The 21570-nt window shown below is 43.3% G+C and overlaps 1 protein-coding gene across 2 annotated transcripts in view; it reads right to left on the bottom strand.

Annotated features, from left to right (window-relative positions):
* Nucleotides 1-2767: 2767 nt before the first annotated feature.
* ints2 (integrator complex subunit 2) overlaps nucleotides 2768-21570 on the bottom strand; it is a 60528-nt gene continuing 41725 nt past the window's right edge. For both annotated transcript variants that reach the window (XM_072243545.1, XM_072243546.1), the window contains exons 17-25: nucleotides 19698-19862; nucleotides 18640-18841; nucleotides 18186-18311; nucleotides 10991-11192; nucleotides 10187-10423; nucleotides 8632-8739; nucleotides 5063-5168; nucleotides 4082-4258; nucleotides 2768-3235 (exon numbers count right to left, since the gene is read on the bottom strand). In XM_072243545.1, the coding sequence (XP_072099646.1) occupies nucleotides 3057-3235; nucleotides 4082-4258; nucleotides 5063-5168; nucleotides 8632-8739; nucleotides 10187-10423; nucleotides 10991-11192; nucleotides 18186-18311; nucleotides 18640-18841; nucleotides 19698-19862 (1502 nt within the window). In that variant the 3' untranslated portion in view covers nucleotides 2768-3056. The remainder of the gene's footprint in view (nucleotides 3236-4081; nucleotides 4259-5062; nucleotides 5169-8631; nucleotides 8740-10186; nucleotides 10424-10990; nucleotides 11193-18185; nucleotides 18312-18639; nucleotides 18842-19697; nucleotides 19863-21570) is intronic.

Below are 21570 nucleotides of genomic sequence, written 5' to 3'. Positions count from 1 at the left end.
TCAGGCACAGGTCTACCCCATCATTGAGTTACTTGATTAGAGGGGGAGCTTGGAAGAGCTGTATTTGGTGCGGACCATTTTGCTGCCTGCTAAAGAAAGGTGTTGGAGTCAATTTGCAAAATTGGTGATTGTCTTGGATATTTTTCTTGTTGCAAGACCCTGTTAGACATTAATGTGAAATACTGCAAGTCTGACTCACTTGTTTATTGCAGAGACTGACGTAGGGGGAGCTGTGTGGCCTACTGCAGCTGCTCAGGAGGGAAGAAACTGGAGGTGTTGAGCTGTCCATGCTGGCATGGGGGGGGGGGGGCGCGTGGGGGAGACTGCTCCTGTCTGTGCTGCTCTCCAGTATTCACACAGTGGAAGGCGAGCTGGATTGTGTGTATACATGCATTCATCGGTGGAAGCTGAGAGCTTGCTCTTGCTAAGAGTATCCATGCACCATCAATCTACAGGACATATCACTTAGACTTGGGTGCTACTATATTCCTTTTGCGTGACTGTTTTGCAGCTTGACCCCAGAGGAACGCTGTTTCATATGACTATTCATGTCAGGTTGAATGATTATTAAACGTAAATGTGAATTTGTTTCTGTTGCCTCAGTAGTGAAGGCCTGCAGCCAATGGTATTTGCCAACTATGGTCACAGACTGGAGTTTTGTTCTATGTTGTATACTTTAAAGTGAGTGAAAGATTTCAACATTGTATGTAATTTATTCTCAGCTCTCACAGAATCTGAAAAGATGCTAAAAGGAGAAAACCTGCAGATGCTCAAAATCAAATAATACACACAAAATACTGGAGGAACACAGCAGGCCAGGCAGCATCTATGGAAAAGTGTAAACAGTCGACCCTTTATCAGGACTGCAAAAACAAAGATTAGTCTGCCAGAATAATTAGGATGTGCCGGTGGTCACCCATTTCAATTCTGTTTCCCGTTCCAACATGTTAGTGCTGTGATGAGGTCACACTCGAATTGGAGGAGCAACACCTTATAATTCCATCTGGATAGTCTCCAGCGTGAGGGCATGAACATAGATTCCTCGAACTTCTGGATATTCCCATTCCCATTTCACTCACCTTACCTGCCCATCACCTCCCTCTGGTTCTCCTCCCCCTTCTCTTTCTTCCATGGCCTATCAGGTTTCCCCTTCTCCAGTCCTTTTTCTCTTTCACCAATCCACTTCCTGGCTCTTACTTCACCCTCCCCCTCCCAGTTTCATTTATCACCAACTACCTTGTACTACTTCCTCTCCTTCCCCCCCCCCCCCCCACCTTCTTACTCTGACTTCTAATCTCTTTTCCAGTCCTCAAGGGTGTCGGTCCAATATGCTGACTGTTTATACTCTTTCCATAGATGTTGCCTGGCCTGCTAAGGAGATTATGGAAAATAATCATTTCAGATCAGGTTGCCAGCCAGAAGAGAAAGATACCAAATTTCACAGCAATTCATGGCATCCAACCACAAAGCTGCTCTGCTGCCAAGATTAAGTACATCTTTCCTGTGCTTGGTGTCCAGAACATTGTTGTACTTTCACTACATCTTAACATTATTGCTCAACTTTTGTTCCCTTATGCTCTTGTCCAGCTTCAACTTGTTGTATTGTTTCAGTTCTGCTGGGCTCATCATATGAAGGGATGTGGAGAGAATCCAAATGAGATCTGAGGATGGTTCCTCGGGTGAGGGAATACATTTACAAGGATAGAGAGTGCAACTGTTTTCTAAGGAGAAGAGTGGAGGGGAAATCAGATGTGATATATAAAATGGTGAGTTAGTCACTTTAGCATGGCTGAGGTTTTCCTCTGGCAGGAGTGAAAAATTTTGCAACACAATGCTGGAGGAACCCTTCAGGTCAGTCAATGTCTGTGGAGAAAGATGAACAGGCAAGAGTTTGAGCTTCATCAAGACTTTGCATGACACCCAGTGCCATCATATTAAGAAAGTGGGATCAGGAAATTATACAACTATTTTGTAACAATGTCAGTAGCCCCCTTTGTTAGTAGTTATCTCTCCTGCTATATTTAAAGGGATACTGTAACATTGGGAGACTTGGGTTGTTACTGTCTAGATGTAACTACAGGTTCCTTAATTACTTCAACACCACAGTGTACTACTTTTCTAGGAATTACCTGTTAAGTTACATATTTAATGGTTGCCTCATTTCACACTGCTGACACTCCATTGCTGGAGATGTTGCAACCATGGCAGCCCACAAAGCAAGTTATAGCTCTCTTCATCTCCTACCTTACTGCTAGACCCTGATGTGGAAAATATACAAGTGCACTGGTGACATCTTAGCTGATTCACCAAATAAGCCCATAAAAGAAAACTGCACAGACAGAAAATTAGTTTGCCACAGACCAGAATGGTCAAAGGCTGTACTGTAGTGCTCTAATCTGCAAGCTTTAATAAATAAAATACCAATTAGGCAATTCTATTAAATAATCTAAATAGTCATGTCATCAGAACAAACACCAGAACTAAGAGACGTAGCAGTGATCTGCCGACTTTAGGAGATGGATCAATAGTCGTGCTAATGGGTTACTTGCAAACTATGATAATGGAAAATAATTGACTACTTCTGACAGTGTCACAGTCCATTTCTTTCTCTCTTTTGGTTATTATATTTTCTCCCCAAGGACAAAGCATGAGGGTGGGAAAGGAATGTTAGATTGAGGAAAAAAGGAACAATTATCAAATGATCAGCATATTCTTACGGATGTACTCTAAGACATAGGTAACAAGCAGTGAGCACCAATTTAAAATGTAAATGGACAAATTTTTTTATTACAAAGCAAATCTAAGTTGCAATTTGCAGAAAATTGAATAGTCAGATTTTTATAAAGATATTAAAATGTCAATTTTTCTTCAAGACAATGGGTCCAGCTTGGGCTCTGGCTGTAATTGAAAATCCATTCTGTATTTGGATTTAGGCAGAAAACAGCGCCTATGTCTCTGATAAAAAACTGCTCCATCACGCACCAGTCTCATTTCACGACGACACCACGTTAGCTGTTGCAGTGTTAGCCGATCCTTGACAAAGCTTCATTCTAGTACTAGACTCCAACGACAGCTGTATTTATTATTTCTAAGAAAGTTGCTTCGATGCGCTGGCACAAAAGCACATCAGGGTCCAAACTCTCAGTAATATTCTCCCCCTTTTTAATCACCTCCAGATCTGTACTTGAGTAAAAGTTGGCACTTGCGTGAGGGTTCTCTTTCAGATTCTTGAGACCTAGAAAAAGACAATTAACATAAAACTGCCTTTCTTGACTGTTAGAATGTAGCTGTGTAACTATGGTTTACACCAGTTATATGTAATCTGGTCAATGCTGCAACCCTGGTATTCTGAATCAACAGGCATGGACTTAGTTACATATTTTTTTGTTTTAAGACTGTATTTCAACTTCAGTTAGGAAGATCTGCAAAACAGCTTTCTTCACCCCCCCCCCCCCCCCCCACCAGATTAGCAGGAGTGATCAATTGCTTCTAAGAGCATTCAGAAACAAACCACTGGGACCTAGATGATCTATACCATTCTAGCAACCCTTTCCAAATGTGGAGGGCCTAAACAAGAAAACAAACACTTTCCATAATTTTGTATTTATAGAAGTGGAGGAGAGGGAGCAGCTTTGGTCAGATTAGATTTTCTTTGCATGTAGTGATTCCTGTTAGGTACATTTATTAAGTCAGAGAACATCTATGGAGAGAAATACAGTTGATACCTGGACAGTGACTGTCCAGTTCCCCCCACATCTGCTATTCAAGTTCCGGCTCCAGATTCCAGCATCTGTGGCTCCACTGCTACATCATTGCTTCAAAGCATATCAACCTTTCCAGCAACCTGGCTAGTGATCAGGAGTCTAAACTCACACCTAGAAGATCCACACCCAGCATATTGTTGCCAATCTGCTAATTTAACAGTAAACCAACAAGAACTGACCAGAAATTTTCCACAGTGACATTACTGAACAACAACTTATGTGGTTTTAGGTCAGAGGGTGTCAAATTATTATCTCCATTTCTAATGGTTATATCGGAAGACATTTTAGATCAACTAATGTAATGAACAAATACATACGTGTGATGATGGGGTCAATATCTTGTGCCTGAGTGGCAACATGTGAGGCACAGACTTGTCCGGTCTGAATCAGTAATGAGGTAACATCATCACAGAGAGGTGGGAAAGCTCGGCAGAAAGACACTAAACAAGGCAATGTCGGCATGAAGAAGGCAAACCGTTTAGCCTGGGTCAGCACTGCACAAAGAAGAAAATGGTTGTTAACACTTCAAAGTTTATTCAATACAAAGGCACAGCCTCCAAAGGTAGGATTTTTAAACAGAATTGTAGCTGAACTGCCCTGCCAGCAGTGGTGGTGGAGGCAGACACGGGCATTGAAGAGGCTCATAGATGACGCACATGGGTGATAGAAACATGGAGGGCTTTGCAGAACACAAGTGTTACAAGGTTCAGCAGAATGTGGGCCAAAGTACCTGTTCTGTGTTGTAATGTTTTGCGTTCTATGTAAAGTGCTGGAATACTCAGTCCAGACAGCATCCATGTCGAGAGATCAAAATTAATGTTTCAGGTGAGAATCTTTATCTGACCTTTGAATTTTCAGTATTTTGCATTTTTTTTGTTTTAGTTACCTTAACCTTAGTTAGCTCCCAACTTTTCTCAATCTCAACCTCTCTACTCAAGAGCCCATTTCAATGCGGTAGCACCCTGACTCTAATCAATTTGTCAGCCAGAATATAGCCTGTTTGTGTTCTATAAATTGTTAAGCAATATGTTACCTGCTTTCCACAATCTTAGTGGCCTAGGTTATGGATTATTGCCTTGATTTCTTGCGCTAGGCATTAGTGTACAGTCCCCTTACTTGGTTTGTTTTCAAAGCACACTGTTTTCAACTATTCTGAAGAATCGGTGAAAAGCTCAAGTAAGGGATACCTGCCTCAATGAGAACTGGACAAAAGTAGCACTTGCAAGGAAAGAAACTGATTTGTGACACATTCTCCCTCATATTTCACATTTAAAGTATGGCAGCTCTAAAAATCTCACCTGTCAGTATTGTTCCCATGACGTTGATGGACAAACGTGCTACACTGAGAGACTTGGGCAATGCATACTGGATACACAAGTGAGACAAAAGTTGGATGGCAAATATCTAAACAAAAAGCACATCAGAACAATTACATTTCATTTTGGACATAAGAGATCCTAGGAACTTGCTTTTGGTTCAGGCATAAACTATTTGAGAGAGTTACAGCTGGACAGAGGGCATTATCACAATTTTAAGTCAAGTGAAGTAAAATTTATGGGACAATTTTCCAGTTTACCATAGAACAACTCAAAAGTAGCTGGCAGCAAATTCACACATATTGAGGCTTCTATATTGAGGTTAAGACATGATGCTGGGAGAAGCTTTATAATCTGCATTAAACCTCTTCTATACCTGCATGGGAAAGTTTGATGTCAGTATTTCCATACCCCAGGTAATATTTTTATATTCATTGAAGGGACATGGGTATTATTGCAAAGGTCACTATTTATTCATCACCCCTAAAGTTAATACATTTAAAATAAAGGTCTAATTTAGAGAGGTCAGCATTGATTATACAAAGGAAAGTTAATTTTTTGGACCTTCAGAATACAATAGTGGCATTACCATACAACTCCAAATCTATTCTGCAGCTGTTAGATTGATCGAGTTGCCCTCCTCTTAAGACGACCAGCAGCATTAATATTGTAATCACAAGAAATTCTGTAGATGCCAGAAATCCAAAGCAACATACACAAAATGCTGGAGGAACTCAACAGGTCAGGCAGCTTCCATGGAAAAGAAACAGTTGTTTTTTCCAAGGCCGCCTTCAGGACTGGAAAGGGAGGGGAGGGAAAGGAGGATGGCTAGAAGGTGGTAGGTGAAACTGGGTGGGTGGAAATGGTAAAGGGCTGGCGATGAAGGCATCTGACAAGACCATAAGACAAAGGAGGATAGGACACCAGGGGAGGTGAGAAGTGGTAAAAGGTCAGAGTGGAGAACAAGAGGGAAATTTTTTCTACTGGAAGGCAGGAATATTGATTTCTCCTTCAAGGTGTTGCTCTTCCACTCTGTGGATGGCTTCATTGTGGCATAAGAGGCCATGGTGGAATAAGAATCAGAATTAAAATGTTGGGCCACAAGGCAGCTCTGCTTTTGGTGGACGGAGCAGAGCAGCTTGATGAAACAGTCCCCCAATTTATGATGAGTCTCACCAATGTAGAGGCCACATGGGAGCACAATAGATGACCCCAGCAGATGCGCAGGTGAAGTATTGACTCACCTGGAAGGACTGTTTAGGGCCATAAATGAAGGTGAGGGAGGAGATGAATGGGTAGGCGTAGTACTTTGGTCACTTGCAGGGATAAGTGCCGTGAGGGAGAGGAGTCGGTAGTAATGAGTGGACAAGGGAATCACGGAGCAATCCCTGCAGAAAGTGGGGGGGAAGTAAAGATGTGCTTAGTGGTAGGATTTACACAGATGTTGCCAGGGCTTGAAGATCTGAGAAATAGCAAAAAGTAGAATAGATTAGGACTTTATTTGCTGGAGCATAGGAGAATGAGAGTAGATCTTACAGAGATATACAAAACTATGAGGAGTTTAGTTAGGATAAATGCAAGCAAGTTATTTTTCTACTGAGGTTGGGTGAGAGTAGAACTAGAGGGCACAGGTTAAGGATGAAATCTTTCAGGGGAGCCTGAAGGGGCATTTGTTCACTCAAGGTGGTGAGAACTTGGAACGAGCTGTCAGTAGAGATGGTGTATGTGGGCTTGACTGCAACACTTAGAGGTTTGGAAAAGTACATACGTGGATGAGAGGGGTGTGGAGGGCTATGGACCAGGTACGAGTAGATGGGACTAGGCAGAAAACAGGTGAGCATGAACTAGACAGGCCAAAGGGCCTGTTTCGGTGCTGTACTGCTCGATGACTCTGGATCCCTTTGGAGATGGCAGATGTTGCAGAGAGTGATGTGTTCGAGACAGAGGCTCATGGGGGTGCTATGCAAGGACAAGAGGAACTCCCACTCTTAAGGTGGCAGGAGGATGGGGTAAGCGCAGACTTTCGGGAAAAGGAGAAGCCTATGAGGGCAGCATCAATGGAGGAGGAAGGGAAACTCAGTTCTTCGCAGGAGGAGGACATCTGTCCTAGAAAGGAAAGCCTCATTCTGGGTGGGAACTGGTAGGTTTATAAAAGATGCTGGTTGACAGTTTGTCTCCAGAGGTGAAGACAGGGATCAAGAAAGGGGAGGGAGGTGTCAGCAATAGATTAAGTGAATTTAAGGGACAGGGTGGAAATTGGAACCAAGGGGTAAAGAATGAGTTGAGGTATGAAGACACTAGTTGAGTGAGGCAGGAACAGGCAAAGACAATGGGCCTACCCAGAGAGTCAGGTTTGGGTAGGAGGTAGAAGCGAACAGTGTGGGTCTGCAGGGTTGATAAGGTCAGTGACAGTAGTGGACAGTTTTCTGATGGTCTGAGATGCTGCCTAGCCTCAGAAAGGTAGAGGTAAGGGCACCGTACTACAACAGCACCCTCTTTGTAGGTTTGATGGCAAGATTGGAAATGGTGCCGAGAGAGTGGAGGGTAGTGCATTCAGAGGGAGTAAGGTTTGAGGAGGCATCATACCAAAATCATGATATAAATATATATCGGATAGGACTCCCCAAAGCACCTCTGAGAACCTATGATGTTTTTGTTGTGGGGTAACTTGGGGCACAGAATTTCATTCCTGATAAAATTTATCTACTTTTCGATCAACCGTAAATCAAGACAGGTAGTGGTCAAGTGTTGGTGAGAAACCACTTAAATTTAAATGCTACTGAAACATTTTCTCTGAATGATATTTGACTGCTATTTTGGAATACAGGAAACCAGACTAAATGATACCCAGTTTAATTATGTGCATATAATAAATGAGCTGAACTACATGTAGTGGCCACTTTATTAGGTACACTTGTACATCTCATTAATGCAAATATCTAATCAGCCAATCTTGCAGTAGCAACTTAATGCACAAAAGCATGCAGACATGATCAAGAGATTCAGTTGTTGTTTAGACCAAACATCAGAATGGGGAAGAAACAGGACTTTGACCCTGCAATGACTGCCAGTGCCAGGGTGGTTTGAGTATTGCAAAAACTGATGTCCTGGGATTTTCAGGCACAACAGTCTCAGTCTAGAGTTTTCGGAGAATGGTGCAAAAAATAAAAGATATCCAATGAGCAGCAGTTCTGTGGGTGAAAATGCCTTGTTAATGAAAGAGGTCACTGGAGAATGGCCAGACTGGTTCAAAATGACAGGAAGATGATGGTAACTCAAATAATCACGCATTACAACAGCAGTGTGCAGAAGAGAATCTCTGAACACACAACGCGTCGAACTTTGAAGTGGATGGGCTCCAGCAGCAGCAGATCACACTAGGTTCCACTCCTATACCCAATAAAGTGGGATCTGGAGTGTATATAAAGTACATTTCACTATATAATGTCTATTGTTTCTTTCATTTGCTCATTTCTTCATTTGTTGAGCCTCCTAGTTATACAATACTGTATGTAAATACAATAACTGCATTTCAGTGGACCCTGAATTACCTGCTTCTCCAGCTGTGGTTGTGCCAGGAGTTCAGGAATGAAGTCCAGGCATATGTGAATGGAGGGAATTCCAGCCACAGTCAGGGGCAATAGCTCACTTGGGTAACCCTGTGAAAACAAATTTTGTTCAAACTCAAGACACAAAGATCATCACACAGAAAAAGTCTTCCGGTAATACGTGGAGAACCAAACAGGGAGAGAAGCCGATGTTCACAATTAGGCGAGCAGCTGACTTCATGCTGCTTCCTGATCAGTTTTAAAAAAAAAAAACAGGATTAAATTAACAATTGTTATCGAACATATTTGTTTAACACCAAGTTTTATGCCCGTCACCTAGAAACTACCAATTACTGTTTTATGAATCCTAATGGCCCTACTTTAGTTCACTGCAGAATTGGATGCAGGTATTAATTCTAAAGTTTGAGCTGCAGCTGCCTCAAAGTCAATTCATCTGGTTCCTTGGCCCACGCACACCTGCATAATGCAATAAACACCACATGGAAAGAAACACCTTGAACCACAATGTGTCTGCTACATGAACCCCAATACTTGGACAAGTATCTAACTGGATCACAGGCAGTACTCGTAGCTCAGATAGGCCAGAGAACCAAACAGATACTGCACTGTGGACAGCATTTCTCTCACCCAGGAGTTTATAATGGTGTCCTGGTACTATTCCCTGATACCACCAAAACTGATATTTCTCCTCTCTGCTGTGATATGACAAACAGAACAATGATAACATTACAAAAGTACTGAAGTGTTTTGACATCCTGAGGATGTGAAATATGTAAGATAATGTAACATCTGCAGTGCACCGATCAGCTCAACAATACCTCTGCCTATCACAATCAAGGCAGCACTTTTAAAACTTTAAGGTAAAGCCATAATTGTGCACTGTCAGTTTTCCAGAAACTCAGCAGGTCAGGCAGCATCCATGGAGAGGAATAAACAGTCAACGTTTTGGGCCAAAACCCTTCATCAGGACAATTATTATTTTTCTCCATAGATGCTGCCTGACGTGCTGAATTCTTCTAGAATTGCATGTGGGTTTCTCTGGATTTCCAGCATCTGCAGAATCTCGTGTTTGCCTGTTTCAGCTTGCAGCACAAATTAATTTGCTAAATGACTAAATGTAAATTTCATGACAAATATCAGTGATAATAAACCTGATTCTGACTGATCACATTCTTACTTTCTGCATCTTTAATGCCATCATGTTTATGGACTACAAATATCACCAACACAGCACCTGATGCTAGCTGAAATTCTAATGCAGTGTGGAAGTGGTGCTGCAGAGTTGAGATGCCACAGTTTGATCAAATAACCAAATCAAGAATACCCCCACCAAATTGCTCTATGGTTCAGGTGACAGTACACACCCTTTGGTTGATTGTTATTTCTTTCAGTGTTCCAACCTTAACAGATGATACCCATCTCATTGCTATTCAGTTCACATGGCTGCTACATAATAAGAGCACAGAACTTAAGTAACTTTGTTCTGTGAAGCTCTGGGCCATTTACGAGTATCATTTGATAAATAAGCTGCACTGACCTGAAAGTGAACAAGTTTGGCAATATTTGGATCTGCAATGAACAACTGATGCAGGAGACAGCAAATGAGACACTGCACCTCCCGGACATTGCTCAGTAAAGTGTCCTGACTGTCCTCAGAGCATTCAGACAGACCACCTGTTTGGTCCAGCGGTTCCAGAAACCTTGCAGCACCACACGACCTCTCTTCTTCAGTAGGCAAGCAAATCTCCAGCAGAATCTGAACGGCGGCACTGTCCTGCAAACAGAACACCACTGAACATTGAAGGAAAAATATTACCATGTAAAGGCCACAGACAAATACGTGTCCTTTCACTTTATTTGGGGGTATTGTTAGCATTGTTTCAGATATTCTCTTCACATCAAATTAATTTAAAAGCGAGGGCACAAGCACACACAGGTCGGGATGGTAGTGTAGTATTACAGCACCAGTCACCCGAGTTCCACTGCTGTCTGGAAGCAGCTTGTGCGTTCTCCTCAAGACCATGTGGGTTTCCTTCAGTTTTCTCCCCCGACATTCTAAAGATGTACAGGTTGGGGCCTGTTACCATATTACATCTCTAAATAAAATAAAAGAAACAAGTGCATGCATGCATTTCATACCAGGCAAGTCAACGATCTGTGGTTCTTTCAGCTGCTCAAAATACCTCTGTTTGAAACACAACCATCTCAAAAATCTTTCCCTCACACCATGATCATATTTGCAATTACCCAGACTTCAGTCTATCCATCCTTCCTGCACATTCATTTCAGACTACTCTCTAGATCGTATCTAAGAGGCTATAGCATAATGCAGCATTATTACCTGGGCTGACAATAAGGCATTTTTCAGTTCCTCTCTTGTGACCTCTGGAGTGTCAGGCTGCCCCACAATCCCCATTGTATTGTTCTGATACAGCTTGGTGTCCTGATCCGCATTTTCCTTGAGGTGGGCACTCAGATAGGCCTTTGAGGCCAGAAGGTATCCATTGAGCATGTGCAAGGTGATGTCCATTAGTGGTGGACACCTAAAGTTAAAAAACAAACATATAAAACACTACAATATTAGCACTTCCCCGTAACAGATGATGTGGAATATCATAAGTATAAGGAAACTATTTAATGTTCCAGTGAAGTATTACTATGGCCCCAAGACAGTGGTCCCCAACCACCGGGCCACAAGGCATGTGCTACCGGGCCGCGAGGAAACGATATGATTTGGCGATATGAGTCAGCTGCACCTTTCCTCATTCCCTGTCACGCACACTGTTGAGCCATTACGCATACGAGGTCATTACCTGCGCGTCATCCATGTCAGCGCGGGAAGGAGATCAACTCCTCGAGCTTGCAAATGACGGCGGGCTGAAAAGCATATTTGACATAACATCTCTGTTGGCATTCTGGATCGAAGTCAAGGCTAAATATCCTGAGATAGCCATGAAAGCACTGAAAACGTTGCTTCCATTTCCAAAATTTTTCTGCAAAGCGGAGTTTTCTGCAATGAATGCAACGAAAACTAAATTGCGGAATAGACTGGACATCAGGAACCCCTTTCGAGTATCGCTGTCTTCCATCACCCCTCGATAGGATCGTCTTGTTGCAGGAAAACAAGCCCAGGGCTCCCACTGATTCAGCAATATTGGTGTGTTGCAATGATTTTATATGTTCATACAGGGAAAATATGTGCTGTGTGTTTAATATCCAAACGTTACTTAAAATGTTATGATGCTATTGACTTATAAAACCATATAACAATTACAGCACGGAAACAGGCCATCTCGGCCCTTCTAGTCCATGCCGAACGCTACTCTCACCTAGTCCCACTGATCTGCACTCAGCCCATAACCCTCCATTCCTTTCCTGTCCATATACCTATCCAATTTTTCTTTAAATGATAATATCAAACCTGCTTCTGCCACTTCGACCGGGAGTTCGTTCAACACGTATTTCAAGCCCCCCCCCCCCGTCCTCCCCTGATAATTGACTTATCGCTATATTCATGCGAGGAAAATATGCGCTGTGTGATTAATATTAAGTTCATTAGATAAACTCTTTTAGAAATGAAATTGAGTGTATTAGCCACTTATCACCTATATTGCGTTTGTGATTAACACCCCCCCCCCGAACAGAATCGCCAAAAACGATTTGCAGGGAAAAAAAAATCAGCAGGTACACGCATGTGCACTGGTGTCCGCACAAGGCTTCATGGTCATTGTAGTCTCTCTCTGTCATTGGCAACCCTATCCCCCCACCCTCCCCCCCCGGGGTCAGCTGGTCCACAGTGCAGAAAAGGTTGGGAACCCCTGCCCTTAGAGTACCAGCAGATTGGAGTGTGATAAATGTTACTTACTTTCTTCAGGGTAATTGGGTTAGTACTGGGAATTATAAAGCCAGTGAGTCTTTCTTACATTCAGGAAATCAGGACACACGGGATCCAGGGAAACCTGGCTGCATGGATTTAGAATTTGCTTGCCCACAGAAGGCGGAGGGTGGTAACAGGTGCTGTGCCTGGAGGTCAGTGACCAGTGGTGTTCTGCAATGCTCTGTTCTGGGACCCCTGCTATTTATGATTTTTATAAATGACTTGGATGAGGAAGTACAAGGGTGGGTTAAGTAAGCTGCAGAAGACGCGAAGGTTGGTAGAGTTGTGCAAAGTGAAGGTTTCACAAGTTACAACAGGACATTGATAAGAGTACAGAGCTGGGCTGTGAAATAGTAGATGGTGTTCAAACTAGAAAAGTGAGGATTCTTAGCAGTGTGGAGGAACGGAGGGATCTTGAGGTCCACGTCCATACAGTGGTGCTAGAAAGTTTGTGAACCCTGTAGAATTTTCCCTATTTCTGCATTTTCACACAAATCCTAAAACTAAATAATACTAAAAACATTATACATGTTCATTTGAGAAAAATATCCACTATTACATGTATTTGTTGGAAAAAGTATATGAACCTTTGCTTTCAGTAACTAATGTGATCCCCTCATACAGCAATAAATTCAATTAAATGTCTCTGGTAACTGTTGACCAGTCCTGCACATCAGCTTGAGTCATTTCTCCTCACAGAATGGCTTCAACTCTGGGATGTTGGTGGGCATCCTTGTGTGAACTGCTTGCACAATGTCCTTCCACAACATTTCTGTAGGATCAAGGTCAGGACTTTGACTCTACCATTCCAAAACACTAATTTTCTTTTTTTTAAGCCATTCTGTTGTTGATTTACTCTTGTCTTTTGGATCATTGTCTTGTTGCATTATCCAACTTCTATTAAGCTTCAGATGACGGACTGCTACCTTGGCATTGTTTCCTCATGATTGCAAGCTGTCCAGGCCCTGAGGTAGCAAAGCAGCCCCAAACCATATCAGTGTGGATGGGGTTTTGGTGTTGGTGTGTAATGCCCTTTTCCCCCCAAACATAGCAATGTGCATTTCTGCCAAAAAGTTCAACTTTTGTCTCATCTGTCCACAGAACGTTGTCCCAGAAGTGTTGCAGAGCATTCAGTGGACTTTTGCAACCTTACGACGTGCAGCAATTTTGTTTTGGAGAGCAGTTGTTCATCTGTGGTGTCCTTCCATGAACACCATTCTTCTTCAGTGTTTTTCTCAGAGTGGGCACATGAACAGAGACTTCAGCAAGTTCTAGAAATTTCTGCAGGTCTTTTGCTATCACCCTTGGGTTCTTTTTCACCTCCTTCAGCATTGCACCTTGTGGTCTCGGTGTGATCTTTGCAGGATGCCCACTCCTAGGGAGAATAGCAACGGTACTGAGTTTCCTCCATTTGTAGATAATTTCTCCTACTGTGGACTGATGAAAACTCAGGTCTTTAGAAATGCCTTTGTGGTCTTTTCCAGCTTTGGGCATCTGTACAAATCTTATTCTAAGGTTCTCTAAAAGTTGTTTTGATCAAGGCATGGTGCACATAAAGGCATCTTTCTTAAGAGCAGGCTCTGTCAGTAACCTGTCTTTTTTATAGGGCAAGGCACTTCTACAACCCACACCTCCAATCTCACCTCATTGATTGGAACACCCAACTCCAAATAGCTTCTGAGAAGGCTTTACCCCAGAGGTTCACATGCTTTTTCCAAAAAATACATGTAATATTGGACTATTTTTCTCAATAAATAAATCAACAAGTATAATATTTTTAGTGTTATTTATTTAATTTGGCTCTCTTTTTCTAGTTTTAGGATTTATGTAAAGATCCGATCATACTTGAGGTCACATTTATGCAGAAATAGAGACAATTCTACAGAGTTAAAAAGCTTTCTAGCATCACTGCACCCCTACAGATCGCTCGAAGTTGCTGTGCGAGTTGATGATGTGGTTAAGGTGACATGTGGTGTGTTGGCCTTCATTAGAAGAGATGTCAGAGGCAGTGTTGTTTTTTTTTTTTAAAAATACAGAGTGAATAGAACACCCTGCTGGGAGTGATTATGGTAGAGGCAGATACATTCAGGACATTTAAATGACTATTAAATATGCATCTAGATGAAAGAGAAGTGGTGGGCTATGTGGGAGGGAAGGTAGATTGACCGTGGAGTAGGTTAAAAGGTTGACACAACAATGTGGGACAAAGGATCTGTACGGTCCTGCACTATGTATGCATGTACTTCGTTTGTATTACATTCTATGAAGCCTGAAGTGGAAATTAGAATTTTACCCAGCCAGGATTGGCTCAAAACCAAAGACCATAGCAAAACCAAACATCAAACCTCATAGAACATCAATGCTAATCTGGCAGACTGTTCCAAGGTTCCCTTAGAATACTTTGGTAGTTGGGACAATGCACAGCAAAGCTGATAAATGCTTGTAATTTCCAAGATCTGCATAAACAGTAGAAATTCAATTCTGGGTACACTCGAGAGGAGATCATTGCTGTGGAGGATAATGATAACCTAGACACACCAAACCAATACCCTGTGGGTTAATGCCAAAAAAGATTGTATTACCACAAGCTTATAAGCTTCTGGGATAATCTGATCAAAGATTCCCCCCCACCTTCTGCAGGGATTGCTCCCTATGCAATTCCCTTGTCTGTTTGCCTCTCACCAATGATCTTCCTCCTGGCACTTATCCTGGTAAGCAGAACAAGTGCTACATTTGCCTCTACACCTCCCTCACTACCATTCAGGACCCCAAACGGTCCTTCCAGGTGATGTGACACTTCACCTGTGAGTCTGTTGTGGTCATATACTGTGCACGGTGCTCTTGGTGTGGCCTCCTGTATATCGGTGAGACCTGATGTAGATTAGGAGGCCGCTTCGCTGAGCACCTACGCTCCATCTGCCAGAAAAAAAATGGGATCTCCCAGTGGCCACCCATTTTAGTTCCACTTCCCATTCCCATTCAGATGTATCTATCTCCTCCACTGTCGTGATGAGGCCACACTTAGGCTGGAAGAACAACACCTTATATTCCATTTGGGTAGCTTCGAACCTGATTGCAAGAATACAGATTTCTCGAACTACAAGTAATACCCCACCTCCCCCCTCACCTTCATCATTCCCTATCCCCCTTTCAACTCATCGCCTTGCCCGCCCATCGCCTCTTTTCTTTCTTCTATGGCCTTCTGTCCTCTTCTGTCAGACTCCTCCATCTCTAGCCCTGTATCTCCTTCACCAATCAACTTCCTACCTCTAGTTCATCCCTCCCCCTTCAGGTTTCACCTATCATCTTATGTTGCAAAGTTTTCACAATATTGATAACTGAAGAAGTTGCTACAGAGTAGCGATTGACACTGGTTGGGAAGCCCAAAGTAGAAGATGAAGCTCAACAGCAACAGACACAAAATGTTGGAACTCAGCAGGCCAGGCAACATCTATGGAAAAAAATAGTACAGTTGGCATTTCAGACCGAAATCCTTCAGCAGAACTGGAGGAAAAAAGCTCAAGCAGATTTAAAAGGTGGGGGTAGGGAAGCCAGAACCACCAGGTGATAGGTGAAACCTGGAGGGGGAGAGATGAAGTAAAGAGCTGGGAAGTTGATTGGTGAAAGAGACAGGAGGCCATGGAAGATAGAAGAAGGGGTAGGAGCACTAGAGGGAGGTGATGGGTGGCCAAGGAGATAAGGTGAGAGGGAAAAGGGGATGGGAAATGGTGAAGGGGGTTGGGGGCATTACAGGAAGTTTGGGAAATCAATGTTTGTGCCATCAGGTTCGAGGCTACCCAAACAGAATATTAGGTGGTGTTCCTCCAACCCAAGTGTGGCCTCATCACGACAGTGGAGGAGGCCATGAATGGACTTAATGAGAAGTGGAATTAAAATGGACGGCAACTGGGAGATCCCACTTGTTCTGGCGGACGGAGTAGATACTTGGCGAAGTGGTTTCCCAATCTTCGTTGTGTCTCACCAAAGGGCACAACTGGAACACCAAACACAGTAAATGGCCCCAAGAGACTCACAGGCGAAGTGTTGCCTCACCTGAAAGGACTGTTTAGGACCCTGAATGGTAGTGAGGGAGATCAGTGGGGAGGGATGAATGGACAAGGGAGTCACGTAGGGAGCGATCCTTGTGGAAAGCAGAAAGTGGGGGGGTGGGGAAGAAGAGGGAAAGATGTGCTTGGTGGTGGGATCCCATTGGAGGTGGCGGAGATTATGTGCTGGAAGCAGAGGCTGGTGAGGTGGTAGGTGAGGACAAGTGGAACCCTATCCCAGGTAGGGTGGTGGGAAGATAGGGTACGAGCAGACGGGTGTGAAATGGTAGAGATGCAGTTCAGCGCAGCGTTGATGGTAGAACACCTTATTTTCCATTTGGATAGCCTCCAACCTGATGGTACAAGCACTGATTTCTCAAATTCCCGGTACTGCCCCCTGCACCCTCCCTCTTCACCATTTCCCATTCCCCTGTCCCTCTCTCATCTCCTTGGCCACCCATCGCCTGCCTCTGGTGCTCCTTCCCCCTTTTTCTTTCTTCCATGGCCTTCTGTCTCTTTCATCAATCATCTTCCCAGCTCTTTACTTCATCCCTCCCCCTCCAGGTTTCATTTATCACCTGGTGGTTCTCCCCCCTCCCCCCAACTTTCAAATCCACTCCTAGTCCTGCTGAAGGGTTTCCGCCTGAAACGTTGACTGTACTTTTTTTTCCCCCGTAGATGCTGCCTGGCCTGCTGAGTTTATCCAACATTTTGTGTGTGTTGCTCGGATCTCCAGCATCTGCAAATTTTCGCTTGTTTGAGATGAAGCTCAAGAATTAGGTACATGGATTTCAGGAGTGAAATTAAGAAACATTTCTCCATATAAACAGTGGTAAAAGACTCCCACATTGCTGATTTGAAATCAAAGACATACAAGTCTTTTGTTAACCAAAGGTATTAAGGGATATGAACAAACAATAGATATATGGAGTGTGGTCAGAGATGAGCAACTACTTTATTCAATGACAAAGTCTGATTAGTGGTAGAAGCAGATACGATAATCTTGTTTAAGGGGCTCGTAAACAGGCATGTGAAAATGCAGGGACTGGAGAGAAAAAGATCATACGAAGAAGACAGAGATTTAGTTTAATTTGGCAGATATCATAGATCAAAAGGCCTGTTCTTGTGCTGTACTGATCCATGTTCAGATTTAGATTTATCACATGCAAATGGAAACATAGTGAAATGCACCCTTTGCATTATCAACCAACACATCTAAGGATGTGCTGGGGGAAGCCCGCAAGTATTGGCACACATTCCAGCACCCACAATACTTGACAGAACACAAGCAACAAAACAATAGCAAAACCAGTTCCTGTTCTCTCTCCCACTCAGGCTTCCAGTCTCCGGCCTCTAACCGAGTAGTCCCAGCAACGTGTACAGCTCTTAAATCTGAAGTGACCCTGCAACTCACTGCCCACCTTTTTCACAGATCAATCCAGGATGGAGAAGAAAGAAGAGCCAGAATTGCACTGGAGTATTTAGGAACAAAAGAATATTTGGTCGAATAAGTTTATTACTTTTTGTTTTGAACCCATGATACTCTGAGTGAGAGGCAACATAGAACATTGAGTTTGGAGTGATTCATGCTGAGCTCGCTGTCAGCGCCTTACCTGTACACTCTGCGGTCACATCGCAGCACGATCAGTGGATCAATCATCAGGTCATTCTGTGTGTACTTTTGTTGGCGAAGCAGCTTGGCCTTTGGCTGCAGGGCGTTCACAGTCATCACCCAGAGCCTACAAACATAAACATGTCATTTAAGGTGCTCAGTGAAAGCCAACTAACCAGTACTCGATAAAATCAAGGTTCCATTTAACCAATGAACTCTATTTGACTAACTAATGAAGAATGATTACAAAAGAAACATCTAAAATGGCCATGTCCAGGCAAATGGGATTGGTTAGACTGGTATCAGATGTGATGGGCTGTGCTGCTCGATGTTCTATATCATTACATAATAGTATGGGTAAATGAACACATTGCATGGGGAGGATGGCCAAAGTTCTGGATAAGGTTTCTAAACAAAGACCCCAGGATCAGAACTCTGTATGAAGGATGTCCTACCTCCTTGGCATAACAGTGTTGAGAAGCCTCCAGAGCTGATTAACTATTTGCAGAATTTGTCGGGGAACCCCTGGCTCCAGTAACTTGTATAAATCCAACATCAAAGCTTCAGCAAATGGGATCAGCTCGCTGGCAGACAAAAGGGTCAAGTCCTCCAAGATCTGTATCAGTTGAGTGTAATTGCCAGAAGCCACCTGGAAAGCTGGAGATAACAGAACAACGGGATTTATCAAATAAAATGATAAAAGAGAATGTCTCTATGGTGGTACTATTGCTAGTTTTAAAAAAATGGCCAGAAAATACAATGCATTTATGCAATCTCCAAATATTTGTATTCTGAATAAGACCGTAAAACTTAAGAGCAGAATTAGACCATTTAACTCAAAGTCTTTCAATCATGGCTAATGTATTATCTGTCTCAAACCTGTTCTCTTGCTACTTGTGATATTTTCAGTGTCATCTAAACTCAGACACTAATCTTCACTTTTCTTAAACTACGTGGCCAGAAGACCATTAAGATGTAGGAATTAGGTTATTTGGCCTATCAAGTCTATTCTGCAATTCAATCATTGCTGGTTTATATTTCCCTTTCAACCATTCTCCTGCCTTCTCCCTGTAACCTTTGATGTCCTTACAGTCAGACTATATATCAACCTCTGCTTTAAATATATCCTGTGACTTTGCCTCCACAGCTGTCTGCAGCAATCAACTCCACTCAGTGAAATACCTCCCCATCTCTGTTCTAAAGGGATATCCTTGTATTCGGAGTCTGTACCCTCTAGTTCTAGACTCCCCCCCCCCCATTGGAAAAATCCTCTCCATGTCCACACTTTTTAAGCCTTTCAATATTCGATAGGTTTCAATGATTCATTCTTGTCAGCTCCAACAAATACAGGCTTAGAGCCATCAAACACTCCTCATAAATTAACAATTTTATCTCGGAGATCATTCTTGCAAACTTCCTCTGGATCCTCCCCAATGCCAGTACCTCTTTCCTTAGAGATCTCACCAAGATACGCAGTTGTTCACACAACCCCAGTCAGCTTTGGTACTGTTACCTTCCTGCAGCTTCTTGGGCGAATGGCGCTTGGCCCGACTGGTCAGAAGCATTCTGCTGAGCAGGACCTCCGTGCCCGTGACCTCCTCCTCACACATCCAGTCGTCCACCATGCACAGGTGAGGGAAGTTGGTGGCCAACAGGCGCAACAATGCAGAGTGTAGACCTGAGGAGAGGAGAACCATTGTCTGTTCAAGATGTGCCTCTTAACACACAAATCTAAATAATTCTGAAATCTAATTGAGGCTGTATCATATCACATTGCAGCAAAAGGATGACAGTTACAACATAACTTTATGAGCTTCTTTTTGAAGACAACTGAATACACGTTGGATGATTGAAAGTCAGTTGGGAACTGCAATGATAGTTTTGCAATAGAATTAGGATCTGAACCAATACACCACAGTTGTCTTGGACTTTTATAAAAAAGTGTTCCCACAATACCATTCAGAGTCTTCCCCAACCTGAAGCCCTAAACAAACCATAAGATTCAGTCTGCTGCGAGCCAGATCAGTGGCATTCAGGTCTGGCAACCAAGTTAAACACAGAGTTTCAGGTACGATACTTCTGGTCTAGATGGTGCCAGCAAACAATGATTTCTTATGCAACATCTTTCCGGTAGCAAACCTTTCCAAATATTTCACTTTCTACACCTTCTGCTTGCTTTTTTGTGTTTACAGAAACTGTTGGAGCCTGTGACACACAGTCTCCATCTCAATCAAAGATGTGTCCGGAGAGCAGCCTCGTGGAGATCATAGATGGGAGGCCGACTAGGTCCGAGAATGCAAGGTAACTCGTGGAAAAGACCAGAGATGAAGTGCAGGGTCATGAATGCCTCCATCTCAAAGCAGTGAGGAAGACTGAAGCATCAAGGTGAATGCAGAGGGGGTCAGCGATGGCTCAGCACGAGACGGTCTGCAGGCGGATCGGCACGTTCGGAACCAGGTTGCGGACACTCTTTACGGAGGACTGAAGCTGTGTAGCTACTCTTCCTGTACACAGCAAAAAGATGTTTCCCATATTCTGAGATTTATGTGATCATTGGACTGTACTTTATATTAGTTTCCTTCAGTTTTTCAGTGTTTTCTTGTGGATATGTTAATTTTCTGAGTGTAAGGGGAGTTAGGGGCTTGATGCTACTGTTGCTGTGCCAGTGAGGGGGTCAGGGATTGTTTTGTGTAGAGGGTTGTTGATGGTTATTGTGGCTGCTTTTTGCCGTGGATGAGGAGAGATTTTGGGGTCTGCGAGTTTTCTTTTTCATGCCATGGGGGGGGGGGGGGGGGAAAAGAGGAGTAGTAGATGACTTTTCTTTCTGTATTTAATGGGAATCTGGAATAGACAAATATCGAAGTTGCATTACACATGCCTATTTTCATAATAAGATGAACCTTTGATCTCTGGAAAGCCATCTCATGTGCGAAGTGGCAATTCCAGACCAAACACGAACCACTGAAGAATCACACATCAAAGTTGCTGGTGAACGCAGCAGGCCAGGCAACATCGATAGGAAGAGGTAGAGTCGACATTTCGGGCCGAGACCCTTCGTCAGGGAGACCTCTTCCTAGAGATGCTGCCTGGCCTGCTGCGTCCACCAGCAACTTTGATGTGTGTGCTTGAATTTCCAGCCTCTGCAGAGTTCCTCGTGTTTGTGTTTCTAAGACCACTGAAGGAGGCTTGACAGCTGTGGCAGGGCTTGAATACCATCTCCTGCTACAGAGTGAAACCAACCGACAAGGCTTCGTTTACAGACCAGCTCAATGCTTCTTATGCTTGCTTTGACTGTCAAAACACGGAGGTACTTTCATGAACTCCCACAGCGCCCCCCCCCCCCCCCCACAACCCTGTGATTTCAGTCTTGGAGGCTGATGTGAGAG

The sequence above is a fragment of the Mobula birostris genome, chromosome 25, assembly GCF_030028105.1.
Source record: "Mobula birostris isolate sMobBir1 chromosome 25, sMobBir1.hap1, whole genome shotgun sequence".
Classification (NCBI taxonomy): Eukaryota; Metazoa; Chordata; class Chondrichthyes; order Myliobatiformes; family Myliobatidae; genus Mobula; species Mobula birostris.
This window is presented reverse-complemented; position numbering and strand designations above follow the sequence as displayed.